This window comes from Vipera berus, assembly GCF_964194415.1.
Source record: "Vipera berus genome assembly, chromosome: W".
Classification (NCBI taxonomy): Eukaryota; Metazoa; Chordata; class Lepidosauria; order Squamata; family Viperidae; genus Vipera; species Vipera berus.
Genome location: NC_138210.1, coordinates 22,392,200 through 22,415,047, shown reverse-complemented (window position 1 = coordinate 22,415,047; position 22,848 = coordinate 22,392,200). Strand labels below are relative to the sequence as shown.

Here is a 22,848-nt window from a genome sequence, read left to right as displayed (position 1 = left end):
AAAGGAAGGATTTTTACCAAACTAGACCTAAGAGAAGTGTACTACATTAGGATTAAGGAAGGGAACGAATGGAAGACCGTATTTAATTGTCCAATGAAATGCTACCAATTCAAAGTTTTGCCATTCGAACTACAAGGCCCCCCCGCAGTATTTATGCAATTAATCAATGAAGTGCTAAGGGAGCACTTATTTAAGGGGGTCCTGGTTTATTTAGATGACATCCTTATCTTCACCGAGTGCAAAGAGGAGCATGTCGACCTAGTTAGAGCGGTTTTAAAAAAACCTGTGAGCTGCCCACCTATTGTTCTGTTCCAGCCTATGACCGGCCCTGTTTGTGTATCAGGGACAACCCATTTTTCCTTTTTACAGTCAATAGGCTGGAAAAACCCAACCCAAATTTATTTACAGTTCAAACAAAAAAGCAGTAGAATAAATGAATTAAAATATCAAACAAGAGTTAAACAGAAGTAACAAGAACAGACTAGGACGCTCTCAGAATGTCTTAAAAATGGTTGCCTTCAGCAACCAGCCCTGCCCATACCTTCCCCTTTTATTATCAGTCCCAAGGCGTGGCTTCCTACTGCCTTCTCCTCCTCTCACTGAGTTGCCTCATTGATTTTCTCTGCTGTACTCTGCTGGATTGCCTTCTGCTTCTAGCGTCTCTGAACAGATTTAGCTGTGACTCATCTAAGTCCGACACCTCGTGCTCACACAGCTGGGCCTCATGAGGAACATGACTGGAGGGGCCAGGCTGAGAGTTCTGCAGTGCATCAGAACCTCCCTCCGACACCAAAGGCTCTCCAAACCCCTCCTCCTCAGATTCCTCGGACTCAGCTGCTGGGAGCACAGGCTGACATTGAATCACAACACCTATATGCCAAATTATCAAAATGTGAATTTCACCAGGAAAGTATAGACTACCTGGGCTATCGCATATCCCCACAGGGCATCAAAATGGACCCCGAGAATGTCAGAGCAGTACTAGAATGGGCACCACCTCGCACAAGGAAGTAATTACAAAGTTTCCTGGATTTCGCAAACTTGTACCGCCAGTTCATCCCTTCATTTGCCCAAACAGCCCTGCCCCTCACAAACTTGTTAAAAATGAAGGGGGGTTCCTCAGTGAAACCCAGCCAGCCACTGAAATGGACAATGGAATGCCAAGCAGCATTCAAGAGGTTAAAGAGACTTTTCTCTGCCGAACCTGTACTGAGGCACCAGACCTGGATAAACCCTTTGTAATACAGGCGGACACAAGCGATGTGGAGGTGGGGGTTGTATTATTACAAGAAAATGACGATGGGGCACTGCAACCATGTGCACATACGTCCAGGAAACTCACTGAGATGGAACAACACTGGGCTGTGTGGGAGAAAGAGCAATTTAATATGTTAATGGCTGATCAGGTTGCAACTAATTTGCATTATGTGAAACATAACACGTTTAGTAATGCAAATAAGCCTGGCAGGTGGTTGGCTTATCAATTAAGGAAGAAACAGAAATTGCGTATTATAGAGAAAATAGAATATAAAGGTAAAGAGGTATATCAATAAAAGTTGATTAAAAAGAGTTTTTTAGATTTTTATACAAAATTATATGCTAGTGAAAATATACAAGCTTTAGATATAGATAAGTATTTACAGGAAGCACATTTTCCTAGACTTTCAAATGAACAACGGAAGGAGATGAATCGTTTAATTACCTCTGAGGAAAACATTGTAGCAATTAAGCAGTTAAAAGTGGGTAAGGCTCCTGGTACAGATGGATTATCAGCAATTTATTATAAAATATTATTTGCAGAGATGACAGAACCATTAAAGGAACTCTTTAATAATATCCAGTTTGGAGGAGAAGTGCCTCCGTCTTGGAGATGGGCGTTTATATCGCTGATTCCAAAGGAGGATCAAGACCTTACCCAGCCTAAGAATTATAGACCTATATCACTTTTGAATACAGATTATAATATTTTTTCCAAAATATTGGCAAATAGATTAATGAAAGTTTTGAAACAAATGATTCACAGTGATCAGTCTGGATTTATAACTGGAAGATATATGAAATATAATGTAAGACAAATTGTTAATTTAATTGAGTATTTGGAGAAGAACAACCAAGTCCCTGCGGCATTGATTTTTTTGGATGCTGAAAAAGCTTTTGATCAGTTGAATTGGCAATTTTTATTGAGGGTTGTTGACAAAATGAATTTTGGGAATAAATTTTTACATTCTCTTAGGGCTATATATCAACAACAATCGGCACAAATTATAATTAATGGAGGATTATCAGAGGCATTTAAAATTGAAAAAGGCACAAGACAGGGATGTCCCCTATCACCATTGTTGTTTGTTTTAACATTGGAGATTTTATTGATTAAAAATCGTGAATCAACTATAATAAGGGGAATAAAAATAAAACAGAATGATTATAGGTTAAGAGCTTTTGTGGATGACTTGGTTGTGACATTATCTCAACCGACTCAATCGGTTATAGACTTGATGGAAATTATAACTCAATATGGAAAAGTTTCTGGTTTTAAGGTAAATAATAATAAGACTAAAATATTATCAAAAAATATGACTATGAATGAAAAGGAAACGTTAGTAAAATTGACAGGTTATGAAATAGTGAAAAAGGTTAAATATTTGGGAGTATATATTACAGCCTCTAATGTGAAATTATATAAGAATAACTATGAGACATTATGGCTAAAAGTACAAAAGGATTTAAATAATTGGAAAAAACTACAATTATCTTTGCTGGGGAAAATTGCAGCTGTTAAAATGAATGTTTTACCAAAGTTTCTCTTTTTGTTTCAAATGATACCTATATTGAAAAAGGATGCTAATTTGGATGAATGGCAGAAGGGTATTAATAAATTTATCTGGGCGGGGAAAAAACCAAGAGTTAAACTTAAGATTTTACAAGACGCACGGGAAAGAGGAGGACTTAAGGTGCCTAATTTGAAATTATACTATGATGTGGTGGTTTTGACACTGGTTAGTGATTGGCTTAACTTAACAAATAAAAGAATACTTTATCTTGAGGGATGGGACTTATTATATGGGTGGCATGCATATTTAATTTATGATAAAAAAAGTTGACAAGGCTTTTAAATCTCATATTTTAAGAAGTGCTTTATTGCGTGTCTGGAAAAAGTATTATTATAAGTTAAATTATAAAATACCAATTTGGGGGATTCCTAGACACGTGATAGAGGGTGTATCTATGGGTGTGAATTTGGATATGATTTCTTATAAGGAATTACTTAGATTGGTAGGGAATGATTGGCAATTAAAGTCGTTAGGTGAGCTAAAATAAGAAAATATTGTACAGTCCTGGTTCCAGTATACTCAATTGCAAGCTAGGTGGAAGTTAGATCAGAAGGTTGGCATTACATTAACGGATGAAAATTTGGTAAAACAGATTAAAGATCAAAACCGAGCGCATATAAAGAGAATTTACAATCCTTTAATAGAATTGGATTCGGAAATGGAATTAGTTAAAGATTGTATGGTAAAGTGGGCTCAAAATATTCAAGATCCGATCCCATTGGATATATGGGAGGTAATTTGGGTTAGAAATGTAAAATTTACCCAGGCCCAAAAATTAACAGAAAATTTTTATAAAATGTTTTATAGATGGCATTTGGATCCTAAAAAGTTGTCTTGTATGTATCCTAATTTACAGCCCAAATGTTGGAGATGTGGCAGTTTGGATGCTACTTATTTTCATATGTGGTGGACTTGTAGAAATATAAAAGCTTTTTGGATTAAAATTTGGTGGAATATTCAAGATTTTTAAGAGAAAGATAAAGTTTACTCCACAATTATTTTTATTGGGTGTTATTACAGATTGTGATACTAAAGAAATTAACTTGATGTTGAACTTGATAACAGCTGCAAGGTTATTGGTAGGGCAATATTGGAAGAAGGATAGTTTGCCTATTATAGAAGAATGGACGTTTAAAGTGTCAAATTTAGCAGAAATGTCTAAGATTTCTGCTTATCTGAAGGATCATTCTCAAGAAAGATACATTTCGGTCTGGAGAAGATGGATAGATTATATTCAGAATAAATATGGGACTAAAAAGTTCCATCTAGCTTATGAATAGATTTTAGATTGTTATTATTACTAGTAGATTATTATAGTGGAATTTTTATTAACTGTTATTAATTTTTATTATTTTTAGGATTAGTATTGTTTAATAACTTGGATATTAACTTGTTTATGTTTTTATAATTATTATGTCTACCGGTACTTTTATTTTGCGTGTATTTATGTTAAAGGGGAGTTAAAGCGCATTATGAACTTGGTTATCTATATAGTTTGTTAATGTTAGTTAGATTATGATTATTATATTTGTAACCCTGTACTCAGCTCTAGGAAGTGGGGGAGGGAGAGGGGGGTGGTTTTGGGTGGGTTGGTTTTGGGGATTATATTGTAACTTTTATAAAACTTTTTAATAAAAAAAAGAATGGGCTGCCATGGGTGGGGAAGAAGTTATAGATACCAGCCACCCAGAGGGTCAATTTCATGCAGCTGTGCCATGATACAAAATCAGCAGGGCATTTTGGATTTGTAAAAACTTTACATTTAATTAAAAGGCAATCTTGTTGGCCATCCATGAAAAAGGACATAGAAAGTTACGTGGCCAGCTGCCCAATTTGTGTAGCTGCCAAGAGATTGCAAGGGAAATCGCCCAAACTGCTACAACCAGTGGCGAATCCCTCAGCCCCATGGAAGGAAATATCCATGGATTTTATAGTGGAATTACCAGAAAGCAACGGAAACACTGTCATATGGGTGGTTACGGATCTGTTCTCAAAACAAGTGCATTTTATCCCTTGCCAAAAGATCCTCACACCAAGAACTTTAGCGAAACTATTCGTGCAGCACATCTACAGACTGCATGGGGCACCCCAACGCATCATATCAGATAGGGGAGTGCAATTTACATCAAAATTCTGGAAAGAGTTTTTATCCCTCTTAGGGACCACTCAGGGGCTGTCATCTAGTCATCATGAATGTAACAGTCAGACGGAATGTTCGAACTCAGTACTTGAACAATACTTGAGATGCTTTCTTAATTTCCAGCAAACGAACTGGGCAGACCGACTCCCTTTTGCAGAAGTTGCTTACAATAACGCAGTCCACTCTAGCACAGGCTACACTCCCTTTCAAGTAGCCACCGGTCAAAGTTTCAACCCTATGCCAGAACTAACCCCAAACGAACCGGCAATCCCATCACTGAAAGAATGGATAGCACAATTACAAAACACCTGGCCAGTGGTTAAGAAAGCCCTGGACAAAGCTAGACAAGCATACAAAGCACAAGCGGATAAAAAAGAGTCAAACCTAAACCATTCATTGTAGTAGAAATATTTGTCTACAAAATACCTAAAATCCCTACAGCCCTGTAAAAAACTTGGTCCAAAATACATAGGACCTTTTCCAATTAAAAGAATCATAAACCCAGTAACAGTAGAATTAGAACTACCCATGAGGCAACTCAATACCTAGTAGCCTGGGCTTCTGGTTCCGGATTTCAGTGCAGCCAGACGCGCTAGGAAATCGCTCCTCATGTCACCTGGATTTCTTCATCGGGGGTCCCCTGTAAAGGGGTCAAAAGTCGCCTTGTAGGGGTGACGAGCAGGGGAGAGATCTCTCCAGTCGGCGGTAGAAGGGCGGCGGCCCTCCCGTTGGCTTAGAACTACTAAGAACTACTAACTACCGAAGAAGAAAGGATTGGCCACTCCCATGGCCCATCATTTAGCTGTTTCCTGCCGAAGCCAAAACCACAACAAAGCACTTGAAAGCACTTGAAAACTGGGTGAAAATTGCCTTCTTCTTTTCCTAATTGTCTACTTTCCGAATTTGCTTCCCCTTGTAAGGAGAGAGGGAAGGGATCTTTGCTTTTTTCCCCACCCTCCTTAATAGCGGCCTTTGTCTACATTGGGAGAGAAAAGAAAAAGCCCTGTACTAAATGATACTGATTAATTGGATTTACTGCCTTTTTATTTTTGGCCCCAAGTTCCTATATTCACAGAAATGGACTATTCTACCTATTAGTCTATAAATAAATAAATAAATAAATAAATAAATAAATAAATAAAAAGACTCTGTCTGAAAAGGATTTGAAGTACTCTGGGGAAATCTAGTGGCTAAGCCTGTTACAGCAAGTGTTTACATTTTGGACTAACCTTGGCTTTGAGATAAAAACCTGAAACACCTGGAGATGAATTTGGCTTAGACTTGTGGAGGTGGACACTTACTCCACTAAGGACTATTTATAAATACTACAAAATGGAGAAGGATCAGCCACAAACCTCGCTTGACTATAACCTTATACTTGAAACAATCTATAGAGTCACTGAGATGTCTATCTCCAGATTTAATAATTTACATGCCAACCTTAATTTACAAATTGAAACCCAGACTGCAACTAAAGAATTTTCACTTCAGAATATAATAAAATTGGAAGATACTACTATTGAGACAGAGGAATATAAGGAACAACAACAAAGTACTGAAAAAACTACTATCCAAAAGCTGACTATACTCAAAGAACCTACAATTTTTAAAGTACAAGGAACTACTACTATGACAGACAATCTTAAAGACCAACAACAAACTAGGGAAAAACTTAATACTCAACTTCTGACTCTCTCTAAGGAGCCTACAATTTCAGAAGTACACTACATGCAAGATAGGGATGCCAACATAGAAGACGCCGAAGACCAAGAAAGACAACCTGTGGAAAGCTGGGACAGTCAATTACTAACTATAAAACTGGATAAGATTTTCTACTCAAAACAGATCAACCCAGATGGAAGAAGAATCCAGATTGAACTACAGACAGAGATGTTAGAGCAAATAAAGAGAGTGAAATTAACATGGCAACAATATAATGACTATAAATGGTTCAACCTTTGTATATTGCTGATGGTTGGATGGCCTCCTCTGGTGCAAATAATATGCATGCGAGTAAATGAAGACCTACTTGGCAATTTAAAGCTTTGCGTGATGGTTGGATGGCCTCCTCTGGTGCAAATAATATGCATGCGAGTAAATGAAGACCTACTTGGCAATTTAAAGCCCTGCGTCTGGAAACCTGACTGGCAAAAAAAGAAACCAAGAGTTAGATTTAAAAATTGAATTCCTAGAGAATTATTGTAGGTCATTTTGTTAGCAATTACTGACTTATTAGGACCTGAAATAGAAAATATTCGTGAGATAGAATTAAAATGTGTTTAAGTATTTATTAAGCTTATTCCAAATACTATAAATTTATATATTGATATAATGGAAATCTGGCTTATGGATCCTATGTTTGATGTTAAAATTTTGGTTATGTATAAGGATAGGGACACGGTGGCTCAGTGGGTTAGGACGCTGAGCTTGTCGATCAGAAGGTCGGCAGTTTGGCGGGTCGAATCCCGAGTGCCGCATAACAGAGTGAGCGCCTGTTACTCGTCCCAGCTTCTGCCAACCTAGCAGTTTGAAAGCACATAAAAATGCAAGTAGAAAAATAGGGACCACTACGGTGGGAAGGTAACAGCGTTCCGTGCGCCTTTGGCGTCTAGTCATGCCGGCCACATGACCACGGAGACGTCCTCGGACAAGCGCTGGCTCTTCGGCTTTGAAACGGAGATGAGCACCGGCCCCTAGAGTCGGAAACGACTAGCACGCATGTGCGGGGGAACCTTTACCTTTACCTTATAAGTAGAAGTAGATGGATAAATACAGACTCTCCAATTGGTAACTTGTGATGTATTAGGATATGAAATAAACTATGTTTATTAGGTAGGAGCTGGCTATTTAACTATTGTTGTATGTTAGATGATACAATCTTTGGTGTAATAAGATAAGGGAACTTTGGGTTGTGAATACTACTTGGGATGTTAAAGGTTAAACTTGGATACTATAATTAACTTCAAAATTAGATAAAATTTAATAACAGTATATAGAGATACCCTATCGAAATTGGATTGACAAAATCTTCTCTAATCGACCATGCTATTCCTAGAAATTTTTTAGTTTAAATACGTTGTATTGAATGTTGAGGGAAATAGAGAAGGATGTTATGATAATGTAACCCAAACTATGTATTGAAAACTCTGTTACTCAATTCATGACTACCCAGGTATCATGATGCTTTCTAAATATATAGGTTGTAAATTGAAAAACTAATAAAACTTGTTTAAATACCTACAGGTGAAACTCAAAAAATTAGAATATTGTGCAAAAGTTCATTTTTTTCAGTAATGCAACTTCAAAGGGGAAACTAATATATGAGATAGACTCATTACATGCAAAGCAAGATAGTTCAAGCCGTGATTTGTCATAATTGTGATGATTATGGCTTAAAGCTCATGAAAACCCCCAATCCACAATCTCAGAAAATTAGAATATTGTGAAAAGGTGCAATAGTCTAGGCTCAAAGTGTCCCACTCTAATCAGCTAATTAAGCCATAACACCTGCAAAGGGTTCCTGAGCCTTTAAATGGTCTCTCAGTCTGGTTCAGTAGGAATCACAATCATGGGGAAGACTGCTGACCTGACAGTTGTGCAGAAAACCATCATTGACACCCTCCATAAGGAGGGAAAGCCTCAAAAGGTAATTGCAAAAGAAGTCGGATGTTCCCAAAGTGCTGTATCAAAGCACATTAATAGAAAGTTATGTGGAAGGGAAAAGTGTGGAAGAAAAAGGTGCACAAGCAGCAGGGATGACCGCAGCCTGGAGAGGATTGTCAGGAAAAGGCCATTCAAAAGTGTTGGGGACTTTCACAAGGAGTGGACTGAGGCTGGAGTCAGTGCATCAAGAGCCACCACACACAGACGGATTCTGGACATGGGCTTCAAATGTCGTATTCCTCTTGTCAAGCCGCTCCTGAACAACAGACAACGTCAGAAGCGTCTTACCTGGGCTAAAGAAAAACAGACCTGGTCTGTTGCTCAGTGGTCCAAAGTCCTCTTTTCTGATGAGAGCAACTTTTGCATCTCATTTGGAAACCAAGGACCCAGAGTCTGGAGGAAGAATGGAGAGGCACACACTGCAAGATGCTTGAAGTCCAGTGTGAAGTTTCCACAGTCTGTGTTGATTTGGGGAGCCATGTCATCTGCTGGTGTTGGTCCACTGTGCTTCATTAAGTCCAGTGTCAATGCAGCCGTCTACCAGGAGATTTTGGAGCACTTCATGCTTCCTTCCGCAGACGAGCTTTATGGGGATGCTGACTTCATTTTCCAGCAGGACGTGACACCTGCCCACACTGCCAAAAGCACCAAAACCTGGTTCAATGACCGTGGGATTACTGTGCTTGATTGGCCAGCAAACTCGCCTGACCTGAATCCCATAGAGCATCTATGGGGCATTGCCAAGAGAAAGATGAGAGACATGAGACCGAACAATGCAGAAGAGCTGAAGGCTGCTATTGAAGCATCCTGGTCTTCCATAACACCTCAGCAGTCCCACAGGCTGATAGCTTCCATGCCACGCCGCATTGAGGCAGTAAATGCTGCAAAAGGGGCCCAAACCAACTACTGAGTACATATGCATGCTTATACTTTTCAGAGGTCCGATATTGTTCTATGTACACTCCTTGTTTTATTGATTGCATGTAATATTCTAATTTTCTGAGATTGTGGATTTGGGGATTTCATGAGCTGTACGCCATAATCATCACAATTATGACAAATCACGGCTTGAACTATCTTGCTTTGCATGTAATGAGTCTATCTCATATATTAGTTTCCACTTTTAAGTTGCATTACTGAAATAAATGAACTTTTGCACGATATTCTAATTTTTCGAGTTTCACCTGTACATTTATGGCTGGAGAAAATGACCAAAAAACAAATAGACTTTAAACCAGAATTATTTTTGTTAGGAATAATAGGAGCAAATTATGAGAAAGTTTGTATATATTTAATTTTACACGTACTAACTGCAGCAAGAATTGTATTTGCCCAACATTGGAAAAATGAAAATTTACCAACTGAAGAAGTATGAAGAAAATTTTAGTGTGCGCAGAAATGGACAGATTGACTTTAAAGATAAAAGAGAAAGAAGACTCAGTGTATTTTAGAACATGGGATAAATTCTATCAATGTCTAGAAACATGAGTTAGAGAGACAGTAATGTGATATGTAACCTGGAATATATATGTAACCTGTCGATGGCCTTCGGTTAGGATGAAACAGGAAATAAAGATTTGTCCCATGTTTGGGGCCTAGCAAGGTAATCTAAATAGTTAACAAGCATTTAACATATATTTTATATATACATGTGTGTGTGTGTGTGTATATATATATATATATATATATATATATATATATATATATATATATATATATATATATATATATATATATATATATATATATATATATATATATATATATATAAAAAAAATAAAGGGAACAGAAAATAAGACATCCTATTAAATACAGTACATTGTGTTGTTTAAGTGTTCCCTTTATTTTTTTTGAGCATACATACATATATACACACACATACATATATGCAAATCAATTTATAACTTTTTTGAAATGCGTCTATTTGGATTTTGTTATTCTGTCTCTCACTGTTAAAATAAACCTACCATTAAAATTATAGCCCTATCATTTCTTTGTCATTCGGCAAACATACAAAATCAGCAGGGGATCAAATATTTTTTCCCCTCACTGTATACTGTACTGCATTTACAATTCAGCAGAAACTAATCCCAGCAAGTAATTCATTATATTTTCAGCACATTCATTAAATCAAGAAATGAAAACAGTTTTTTTTATAAATAGAGCCTATGTTTTTACTTGCCCTGGCTTGTACAAGTGTGCTTCATCGCTGGAACTTTTCAAGAAAAGATTAGAGAACCATCTGTCTGGGTTGGTATAAGCATTCCTGCCTTGGGAGGAGTCTAAAGCACGGGTGAGAAAATGAATAGTGAAGAGAGTGGTGAGCGTGTATCTCACAAGTGCGAGGTGGGACCCCAGCAGTTGGGCATGGCAATCTTCCGACAGCACTGACGAGAACATTGACATCATGAAATTTCCAGGGTGAGTGAGTGCCTCTGTTCGGCTGTCATGACCCAGGGCCCCGCACGAAGGCAAAGCAATCAGCTTGCAAGAGAAACAGTCCTTTAATAATTGCCAAGGTTCCCCAAGAGCTCCCACATATGCTGGCAAGCCTTCAACCAAAGCACGTGCACACACACACACACACACAGAGTATGTTCCTTTCAGACTGAAGGCAATTTCAATACAGCCGGAGTAGTATTCAATATCCTCAAGGCCAGACAGATAACAAGAAAACAAAACAGAAACTTAATGAGTCCTTTTAAATTTCAGCTTGCTTGCAGTCTGCAGTCATAAAGCAGGAAACCAGCTAGTCTGGTATTCAAGGTGTCCAGGTTAAACAAAGACAAGAGCACAATTCACAACTGTCCCAAGATACCACGTTTGTTCCCAGCAAATGCCCCACCCCACAGCATCTCCTTAAATCTTAATTCCCAGGTGTGCCTTGTGGAGTGGGGCAGGACACTCTCCTCCCAAGCAATTGAGCCTGCCTGTTGTTCTCTCCTCCTCTCTGCTCTCCTTGCTCTAGGATCAGGTGTGGGGGGGCTTGCTCCTCGCCTGAACTCTGCCTCCCCTGTTCCAAACCTGAAGGACCCTCGCCTGCCTCAGCCTGCTCTTCCCCACAGTCCTCCGAAGCCACAGACACCTCCTCCTGGGCCTCAACAGGGTCCTGCTCCAGCTCCCTGTCCTCCTTGGATTCAGGGTCAGATGGAGGCATGACATTGGCCAATTGGTGGAGCTGTTGCCCTTTTCTTCCCGCCCCCATCCAGGACTGTCCACACGCCAGGGGAACCTGAACGGGTAAATAAGGGATAGAGAACATAACTGAGTTGGAAGGGACCTTGAAAGTCTTCTAGTCCAACCCCCTCCTCAAGCAGGAAACCCTATACTAGGGGTGTCAAACTGCAGGCCCATGGGCCGGATGCGTCACCCTGAAACCACGCACACCCCATTGCCAGCAATGGAAAAAAGTTGTGATACTTCACGTGATGTTGCGAGTTTGATACCCCTGCCCTATACCATTACAGACAAATGGCTGTCCAATCTCTTCTTAAAAACTTCCAGTGTTGGAGCATTCACAACTTCTACAGGCAAGTCGTTCCACTGATTAATTGTTCTGTCAGGAAATTTCTTAGTTCTGTGGGAAGTCAGCCCCTCCACCCCCACAGAGAAGGAAATATTAGAGGCAGAAAAGCATGCCATTTTTTCTTAATATCCCCAAGTCTCCCTCCCCCAAGCAGAAGCCAGCTCTGCAGAAATGGTAATCCATTGAGGAAGGTTGGAGGCCCCCAGCTAGAAACTTAGGAAGACAAAGACACCTAAAATGTACATACCCCTGTAAGGTTTTACATTTAGCCTCACAATTGCCCCAGCATTACTCAGGAATTTAAAAGAGTCAAAAGAAACTCCTGAGCTGAGGTTTCAGCAAACAACCAACTTTTATTTTGATGAAAATAGAGTTGGATGGCCACATCTCTCTTCGTGGCTGGTAGAGAGATGAAGGCAACAACCAGGAAAGATGTCTTCCACCTTTTATACCTTTCCAGAACAAAGAGATCTGGTCTTGGTACTAGTGTTAGACACAAAAATAGTCACAAATTGAAATCCACTCTGTTTGAGTTACAAATAGAAAAGTAGTTTATTAGACTTCACAACAAAGTCTAAAAAGTAACAGTTTGCAAAGCTTGGTGGATTCAGGAAGGCAAACAATGCAATGTAGCCAAGCACTGAACCACACCCCCAAATTCCAAAATCACATATTATACATCCTATCACGACGCCTCATTCCCTCCCCCATGGCCCCATTGGCTTAGGCTTTGGAGGTTACAATCTATCAGAAGCACCTAAACAGAATACATTATCTCTGCCCATGTTTGCTTACATTATACTAATAAGATCCCTCCCCTACTATCCGGTTTACTCAGACCATATATGTACATGCTTATCAATTCTAGAGAAGAGATGTCTCCCATCTTCTACACCTGCCAGATCAAGTAGGGGTACCAGGCACCAGAAGGTACTTAAAAACAATTCCTAGATGGTGACTCACACTGGGCCCCATGGTTCTCCCCCTCCCTCCACTTGAGGCCTGTATTTTTCCCCATATACTCAAAGCACCTACTCAGGCAATTGATTATAAAATATAAAATATGATTACATGATAATACTAAAAGCATATATATTTTTATTTTTAAATTTCCTCACTACTCCCAGTTATTTTCCACACTAGTGTGGGAAGTCATCTCCCCAGAGAAGGAAATATTAAAAGGGCAGGAAAATAAATTTCCTAAAAAGAAGTTAAAAGGCAGAAAAGCATGCCCAGGTTTTCTTAATAGCCCCAAGTCTCCCTCCCCCAAGCAGAAACCAACTCTATAGAAATGCAGATGTAAACCATTCAGGAAGGTTCTGAAATCTACATACCCCAGCCCCAGGGAGGTGGGCTTGGACAGACAACCAGCAAGAATCATAGAGTGGTACACCTAGGCTCAGGGCAGAATACATGACAAAGGAAATACAAAGCTTGAAACAGGAAATAACTCCAGACAATTGAGTCCAAGGGGTATAAAAACCCACTACCCACATGTGCTCAGTCCTTCTTTTCCTGTTGGATCCATCTTTCTGTCTGCCTTTCCTCTGCAATAAACTACAACCTTCTTCCCAAAGCAGTTGCCATGTTTATTCCCCGCTTGGAGGAACCATGATGGAGACTTTTCTTCCTACACTAGGAACCAAAAGGCACAGAAAAATAATTCCTAGATGATGACTCATACACAACAACCCAGGTTCCACCATAACTCCTTTTCCCCCTCCCCTTACCATGCTCTTTTCATGTAAGCAATCCTCTGTACCTAAAGCATGAAACATTTGCTTTTATAGAACTAATTTCCCAATATAAAGGACCTAGAAAGTTGCTTGAACATAAACAAAGATTATATATGATTTACAAAGTATCACTACTAATATCAATATTACTAACATCAAGCTTAAGCATAATAAAATCCCTTCACCCCAAAACTCTAAGACAGGACATAATAGGATTAACCCACAGATGCCAAAGGGGCACACTTACACTCAAGTCAAAAGTACATGACACAGGAAATACAAAGCCTCAAATAGGAACAGGAAACAACCTCAAGAGCCCCAGAGCTTATAAAAACCCACTCCTTACATGTGCTCTCTCTTTTCTTCCAGAGCCATCTTTTTGTCTGGCTCTCCTCTTCAATAAATTGCAACCTTCTTTCTAAAGCAGTCACCATGTTATTTATTCCCGGCTTGGACTGAACCACGATAAAGAGTTTTTCTTCAACAGTTTTAAGTAGCTTCTCTCCTTGATTAGTTTCCATCCATTACTTCTTGTCCTGCCTTCAGGTGCTTTGGCGAATAGGTTGACCCCCCTCTTCTTTGTGGCAGCCCCTCAGACATTGGAACACTACCGTATCATGTTGCCCCTAGTCCTTTTCATTAAACCAGACACTCAATTCCTGTAACCGTTCTTCACATATTTTAGCCTTCAGTGCCCTAATCATCTTCGTTGCTCTTCTCTGCACTCTGAGTTTTGCAAACTAGTTTTGTACTTTAGTTTCTAGGGTCTGATGTACAAGTGTATGCACGCACGCGCGGAGGGCCGAGGAGGATGGCGGTTGTCACGTGAACCAAGCGGCTGCCGTCGCGTCCCTCAGACACCCTCGCGGGAGTCCCGCCCCAATCCTCGCTGCTCGTTAGCAGCCTCAGCGTCCGCTCTTCTTCCCTGCTCTGCCGCCGCCGCCAGAGCCCTTGATGCGGTTCGGCGCCCGGCGGGGTCAAGATGCCGCCGTCCAAGTCCCGTAAAATCGCCATCCTGGGTTACCGGAGCGTCGGTGAGTCCCGCCCTGAGGCGGCCTGGGTGCTTCACCGGCCCTTTCCTCACTTCGCGTGCCTCTCCCGCCCTATCGGCCGGTGCGGGTCGCGCATAACAAGGCCGTTTTCGAGCAGCCGGAGACGCCTCCGCCCCATCGGTCGGGTACTGAGGCCGGTGCGCTGCCGACCCCAGCCCAGCGGCATTTCCATTTCCCACCTCTGCAGAGGAGACGGAAAGGACCTTTCTGGGCGGGAGATGAGCCCGACTGAAGCAGAGATGCTTGCTCCGCTGCCCCGGAAGACACCTCCTAGGGTCTTCGTCGCTCCGTCGGGCTTCCACCTGGTGCCCCAGCTTCGCCTTTTGACTAGCGGAGTTGTGGGTGGGGTGGAGGGTTGTCTTCCGCGACTTTCGGTGTGTCAGAAAATCCAGCTGCCTTTTACAGCCACCATAAAACTTTCAGCTGAGTTGGGTGAGAGGGAATGGCCCTTTCTATGTGGATTGTGCAAACGGCGGGGAAAGGTTTAATGCGGGTTATGCAACCTTTTGTTTTGCTTCCTCGAATTACCACGCACGTTGCAGCTTTGGTTTCGTGTGTGTGTGTGTGTGTGTTGGTGTCAAGGTGGTTTGGGCTTTTTGTCCGTTTTTTCCCTTTTTTTCGTTCAGTGGTCAAAATTAAGCTGATGCTTTGAGCTGAATAAGGATCAAGATACTATGTTGATTTTCACACGGAAATACAAATGAAAGGTGACTTAAGTAGTGTTGTCCAGTTATGCAGGTATGCTTGGAATAAATGTTTTCCTGTTTCAAAACCGTGGGACAGAGATTACAGTACAAACACATGATATGTTAACAGTGTTGAGTGTGCCACAAAAGTGAAAGTGATGCTTTAGGACAGTTATTTCCAGTTTTCTGGCACCAAACACACCACGAACACCACTTGTACATTCCACTGCTTGGGTTAAATTTGGACCAGGGTTGGATTCTCTGTCTCTCAACTCAGTGGCCACTTTCATTCCATTGTCACCTGCTTGCTTGGAGGTCTGAAGTTGAATGAGGTTGTGCAGTATTGTTGTCCCTTGAAATGCACTAATACTGATGTGTGAAAAGCTGTGCAGTTGTATACAACTGGAGAAATTGAGATATCTAATCCAGGAAGACTAGGTATTCCCCTATTTGCTTTCAAAATGCTAACTTTCAGGCCAAGAAGGAATGAGGCACAATTTGTATTCTCTGAGCTACTTTTTTGTGGCCCTCATAGATTTTGATTGTTGAAAACTGACAGGAATGGCCTGCTGCTTAAAGTTAGTTTCTCTCAACCCTGACCCCTTTCTGGAAGAAAGTAAAGACTGAGCTCTTTTGGAGGATTTGTGTGTGTGGTGTCAAATGGATAGGTATAGGTGTTTTATGTTTTCATTTTTTTTTGTTATCTTGCTATCATGTTTTTCTCATAAATGTTGAGAGTCAAATTAGATTGCAACAGGTTAAAGAAAATTCCAATAAATGAATAATAAATTGTAACATGAGGAGGTCTTGGAATTGCAGTACTGTTACGGTTTGGTATTTGCATTTTGACTTTTCTCCATGAAGCTAAAGTTACCATAATTAGTTTTCCTCCTTCAACCTCAATTTTATTCCTGCAATAAGCAGTAGATTAGGCTAGAAGAGAGTAACTGGTGCAAAATCACCGGAGAAATTTCCTTTCTGACTATGGGAATTTGAACTCTACCAGGACTGATCTCTAGCCAGGGGGTTGACCTATTAGGACTTGCTTGGGGAGATTACCAGGAACAGTAAGAAAGCAGTGGCAGATTATTTTTCTTGTGTTATCAAGAAAACTCTGGATATTTCCAGGAAGTCAGCAGGAAGCAAGCTCAACTAGACAGAAAATTTACATTTGTGTTGTGATTCAGGGTCAGCCTGTGGGTTCGGCAGTTGGGTCGGACGACTCAGAGGAGGAGGAGGAGGGGGTTGTTGAAGAGCTTGATGAGAGCCCCCAGCCAGGCCCCTCTCATCTGGTCACGACGCAGACCCAGCTGTGTGAGCCTGACAGCGTGGATGAAGATGACCCACAGCTAGCCCTGTTCAAGGACGCCCGACGCAGGAGGCAGTCAATCAGGAGTAAACAGAGGAAGGCAATGGGGCTCCTCGGAAGGAGGCAGAGAGAAGCCACGCCCTGAACTGTATTTAAGGGGGAATGCGTGGGAGGGCTGGTTTGCTGAAGGCAACCGCTTGAATAGTTCCTGTTTCATAGCTCCTGTTTCATGGCTGGTGTCTGTTTTATGTTAATAAATTTGGCAGGCTTTATTCCAGGCTCTTGCCGTTTGTAAAGGGGTTGTCCCTGCCTTTTCTGCAGGGCCGGTAGCAGGCTGGTACAGAACAGTTTGCCTTCAGCCTCCCACCCCTTACTATTATTATGGAGCAGCTACGTGCTGAGAATGCCCAGCTCACCCAGCAACTCACTTTGCTGGCAGCACAGGTGGCTCAACTGCAAGCTCAGGTCCATGCTGCACCCCCACCATCACCCCCACCCAGGAGAAAATGCCAAGTTGCGATGCCGGATAAATTTACTGGCAATCCAGAACTGTTTCCTGCTTTCCTGGGACAATGCCAGCTCTTTATCAGCGTGAGAGCAGCTGATTTCCCCACTGACCAGGATAAGGTGGGGTTTGTGTTAAGCCTTCTTTCGGGTGATGCAGCTCGTTGGGGCACGCCTCTGCTGGCTCAACCTAGTCCATTGTTGGACAACTTTGTGGGGTTTTATGATCATATGCGTCTGATGTATGAGGACCCTATAAAGACGCAGACTGCTACTCGTCGCCTGAAAGCTCTGAGGCAGGGTCAACGCCCCCTACAGGGCTATATCAGCGATTTTCGGCTGCTTAGCCAGGATTCCGCCTGGAATGAGGCTGCGCTTGTGGATGCCTTCCAGGATGGATTGTCGGAGGAGATGTTGGATGAGCTGGCCCGTGTGGATATTCCCTCAGACCTGAATGGGCTGATCCATCTCTGCCTGCGGATCGATGCTCGGTTGCAGCAGCGAAGGAGTCGCCGTGCCACCCCACAGACCCTGCAGCCCCTGTTGTGCGTGAGCTCCCAGTTCAAAGGGAGGAGCCAATGGAGCTGGGTGCCGCCAGGTCTCATCTATCGGTGACTGAAATGAACAGACGACGATCGGGGGGGTTGTGTTTTTACTGCGGGGACCCTGGACATTTGGCTGCTTTTTGCCCAAACAAGCGACAGCGGGCATCAGTGACCGAGTCTGCCCCGAGAAAGTCCCCTACTTTTCTGTCGGGAAACGCCCCGAGCCCGATCTAGATGGTGTGATAGATCGGGCGTCCCACAACAACACTGAGCGACGTCTGTCCGATGCTGCCTGTGGACCTCCACGGCATCTGATATTGGAGGCACGTCTAATCCTTCCTGGCAAGCCAGAGGGGATTCCAGTCCATGCCTTAATTGACTCTGGGGCCACCACAAATTTTATGGACTCAGCATTTGTGGCCAAATGGGCTGTTCCCCAGTGCCCGGTGGATCCGCCCATGTTAGTGGAGACTATCGATGGTTGAGTGCTCCTGTCTGGGCCAATTACGGCCGCCACGCAACCCTTATGTATGGCCATCAGTTCCCATGTGGAAGCCATCCAGTTCTGTATCACCTCAGATCTGCATTTCCCCGTGGTCTTGGGACTGGCGTGGCTCCGGGCGCATGACCCACAGATCTATTGGTCACAGAACTTGGTCACCTTCCCAAGCTTGCAGTGCGTGGACCACTCCCGCCATATCTGTGCCGGCCAGGTGGAGGGTTCCCCAGGGGTTTCCTTGCCTCCCGAACTGTCCGACTTTGCTGATGTGTTCAGCGAGACAGAGGCGGATCAATTACCCCCGCACAGGCCCTATGACTGCCCCATTGATTTAGTCCCTGATGCGCCACTCCCAGTGGGGCGTTTGTACTCCATGTCGGACCCCGAGTTGGCTGCATTGCAGGACTTTCTGGAGAAGAATTTGGCTCGCAGTTTCATCCGGCCCTCGTCCTCGCCAGTGTCTGCACCCGTGCTCTTCGTCAAAAAGAAGTCGGCCGAATTGCGGCTTTGCTGCGATGATGGGAAACTGAACGCCATCACGGTGCGCAATCGTTACCCGCTGCCCCTCATCCCCGAACTCTTGGACCGACTCCGGGAGGCTAAGATCTTCACGAAACTGGACCTGCGTGGAGCTTATACCCTCGTTAGGGTTCGGCCGGGTGATGAGTGGAAGACGGCGTTTGGTACTCGCTATGGACATTTTGAGTACACGGTGATGCCGTTTGGCCTGACCAACGCCCCCGCTGTGTTTCAGCATTTCATGAACGACATTTTCCGGGATTTGTTGGATCAGTTTGTCGTGATCTACTTGGACGACATCCTGATCTACTCCCCGTCGCGTGAGGTGCACCATCAGCATCTCCATCAGGTCCTGCAGCGACTCCGAGAACATCGGCTGTTTGCCAAGTTGGAGAAGTGCCAGTTCTACCGGGTGACCATCGATTTCCTGGGTCACCGCATTTCTCCTGAGGGCATCGCCATGGAGCCGAGTAAGGTTGAGTCTTTGCAGAGTTGGCAACCCCTGCGTCACGTGAAGGATGTTCAGCGACTTTTTGGGTTCGCCAACTATTACCGAACTTTCATCCCTGGGTTTGCTGCCTTGACAGCCCCCCTCACCCGGCTCCTGCAGAAGAAGACTCGGTTCCAGTGGAACGCTCCAGAACAACGGGCTTTCCAGACTTTGAAGGAAGCCTTCATGAAGGAGCCCATCTTGAAGCATCCTGACCCGCAACGGCCGTTTGTCGTGGAGGCGGACGCCTCCGACATTGCCATTGGGGCGGTATTACTCCAGGCAACGACGCCCAGCGGTACCCTCTTCCCTTGCGCGTACCATTCACGAAAACTGAACCCTTCGGAGCGCAATTATACAATCTGGGAGAAGGAGCTGCTGGCCATCAAAGCGGCGTTCGAGGCCTGGAGGCATCATCTGGAGGGAGCGCGGCATCAAATCGAGGTCCGGACGGACCATAAGAATTTGGAAAGCCTGCAGACCGCTCGGAATTTGAACCAACGCCAGATTTGGTGGTCTCTTTTCTTTGCGAGGTTCGACTTCCGAGTTCGGTACATACCTAGTGGGCACAATCAAAGAGCGGATGCTCTGTCCAGAAAGCCCGAATATTCCCGAGCGGAAGACAAGCTTCTCCCCAGGACAGTGGTCCCCGTCGAGTCTTTTGCTGCGGTGCGGGAGCCCGTTGATATACGGGCTCGGATCTGGGAGGCACAGCAGCAGGAGGTGTGGGTGGCTCAGCGGAAGGAGGAGGTGGGGCCAGATTCTCCTTGGACGGTCACGGATGGACTCTTGTTTTATCGTGACCAGCTCTACGTTCCGGGAGGGCCACTCAGGGGACTCATCCTCAGCCAGTGTCACGATAACCCGGTGGCGGGGCATTTTGGCCTGTTCAAGACCCTGAACCTGGTCTCCCGTACCTTCTGGTGGCCCCGGGTCCGACACGACGTCCAGTCCTATGTCACTTCCTGCATCCCATGCAGGCAGGCCAAGTCAGCGACAGGGGCCCCGCCTGGATTACTGCAGCCCTTGCCGACACCCAAAAGACCCTGGGGGGCTGTGTCCATGGACTTTCTGACGGATTTACCCCCATCCTCTGGTTTTACGACAGCGTATGTGGTGGTGGACATGCTGACCAAGATGGCGCACTTCATCCCCTGTCGCGGCTTACCGTCAGCCCACGCCACTAGTCGTATGTTCATTCAGCAGGTGTTTGGCCTGCACGGCCTCCCTGATAGAGTCGTCTCTGATAGGGGGGCCCAGTTTACAGCCCACTTCTGGCAGGAGTTGATGCATGCGTTGGATATCAAGATTTGCCTCTCGTCCGCGCATCATCCTCAAACTGACGGGGGAACCGAGAAGGTCATCGGTATCCTGGAACAATATCTGCGCTGCTACGTTAATCTGCAGCAAAACAATTGGGTGTACTATCTGGCCATAGCTGAGTTTGCATTTAACAATTCGCAGCACACGTCTACACAGATGACACCGTTCTTGGCCAATGTGGGATATCACCCCCGGTTTTTCCCCCTTTCTCCCGTGGACTCACCGGAGTCGGCAGCGAACGACTTCATGGCAGAGTTACAGGCGATCCATTGATTGGTGCGACGTCAGTTAGAGAAGGCCAAGGCCGATTACAAAAGATTTGCTGATCGGTCAAGACAGGATACGCCTCCACTATCGGGAGATCGGGTCTGGTTGTCCACCAGGAACCTACCGTCAACACGGCCGGTGAGAAAGTTAGATCACCGATATTTAGGACCGTTCCCAGTTGAGGCTGTCATCAATCCGGTCGCCTATCGCTTAACTCTGCCACGTTCCCTACGCGTGCACCCAGTCTTTCATCGGTCTCTGTTGGTCCCCGAGCAACTGGCCTGTCCACTCCGCTTAGCGGAACCTCCCCCATCAGGCCCTCGTGATGGAGGCAGCACCCCCGAGTACGAGGTCGCCAGCATCAGGGATTCCCGTTGGCTGAAAGGTCGTTTCCAGTACCTGATTGAATGGAAAGGTTACGGACCAGAGGACTTTACCTGGGAAGACGCGACCGCCGTTCATGCCCCTGCGTTGGTGACCGCTTTTCATGAACAATTTCCATCCCGACCACATCCGGATCGGCAGACCCGGGGGAAGGGCCCTGCGGTGCGGGATAGTGTTGTGATTCAGGGTCAGCCTGTGGGTTCGGCAGTTGGGTCGGACGACTCAGAGGAGGAGGAGGAGGGGGGTGTTGAAGAGCTTGATGAGAGCCCCCAGCCAGGCCCCTCTCATCTGGTCACGACGCAGACCCAGCTGTGTGAGCCTGACAGCGTGGATGAAGATGACCCACAGCTGGCCCTGTTCAAGGACGCCCGATGCAGGAGGCAGTCAATCAGGAGTAAACAGAGGAAGGCAATGGGGCTCCTCGGAAGGGGGCAGAGAGAAGCCACGCCCTGAACTGTATTTAAGGGGGAATGCGTGGGAGGGCTGGTTTGCTGAAGGCAACAGCTTGAATAGTTCCTGTTTCATAGCTCCTGTTTCATGGTTGGTGTCTGTTTTATGTTAATAAATTTGGCAGGCTTTATTCCAGCCTCTTGCCGTTTGTAAAGGGGTTGTCCCTGCCTTTTCTGCAGGGCCGGTAGCAGGCTGGTACAGAACAATTTGTTTATACAATCTCATAATTCCTACTGATAAACTAAGTGCAGAATCAGAAGTAAAAATAAGAACAGTAGACTAGAATATAGTCCTCTTGAATTATTTGACAATAAAGGGAGATTTGCTGAACATGGAATGTGAGATTCCTGGAGAAACCTCTCTGTAACAGCTAATAGCTGGCTGCACCATCCTTAGAAATTATGAATACTTTGCAGTTTGTCATCTTTCTCATTATTTCCAGTGAGTGTAACTGATATAACAGGTAAATATAAAGTGTGTTCTGTGCATGCAGTTTCTTAATCGGTTGTTGCATTTAAAGATACAGTTGATACTGAGTACAGGTAATCCCTGAGTTGCGAGCGTTCCCTTAGCAAACGTTTGAAGTTACATGATAAGCGCCCCCTAGTGCTTACGAGCAAATCCCAGAATTACGAATATTGCAGCACCACAGCAATCGTTCACCCTTACAAGCAACCGCAATGGCACTGCAACATTCACCCTGGTTATTTCCTCCCTCCCCACCACTGCCCCGGGTCTCCCTAGGAGCTAGGCATTCAATACTCACCCTACGAAGATCGACACCCTTCGCTTTCTTTGCTGTTCCAGGCCTTCAGTGCATTCGCAGAGAATGGAGGCCTAAAGTAATGCAAGATCGTGCAAGATCAGTGGTGCAAGATCTCATGCTATGGATCTCGCGTGATCTCATGGTACTTTAGGCCTCTG

At 44.1% G+C, this 22,848-nt stretch overlaps 1 protein-coding gene across 2 annotated transcripts in view; it reads left to right on the top strand.

The window, feature by feature from the left end:
• Nucleotides 1-14,733: 14,733 nt before the first annotated feature.
• Nucleotides 14,734-22,848, top strand: part of LOC308676212 (GTP-binding protein Rheb-like) — a 112,734-nt gene continuing 104,619 nt past the window's right edge. The window contains exon 1 of one of the 2 annotated variants that reach the window (XM_081341997.1): nucleotides 14,734-14,930. In XM_081341997.1, the coding sequence (XP_081198123.1) occupies nucleotides 14,879-14,930 (52 nt within the window). In that variant the 5' untranslated portion in view covers nucleotides 14,734-14,878. The remainder of the gene's footprint in view (nucleotides 14,931-22,848) is intronic. The other variant, XM_081341995.1, reaches the window with a different exon arrangement.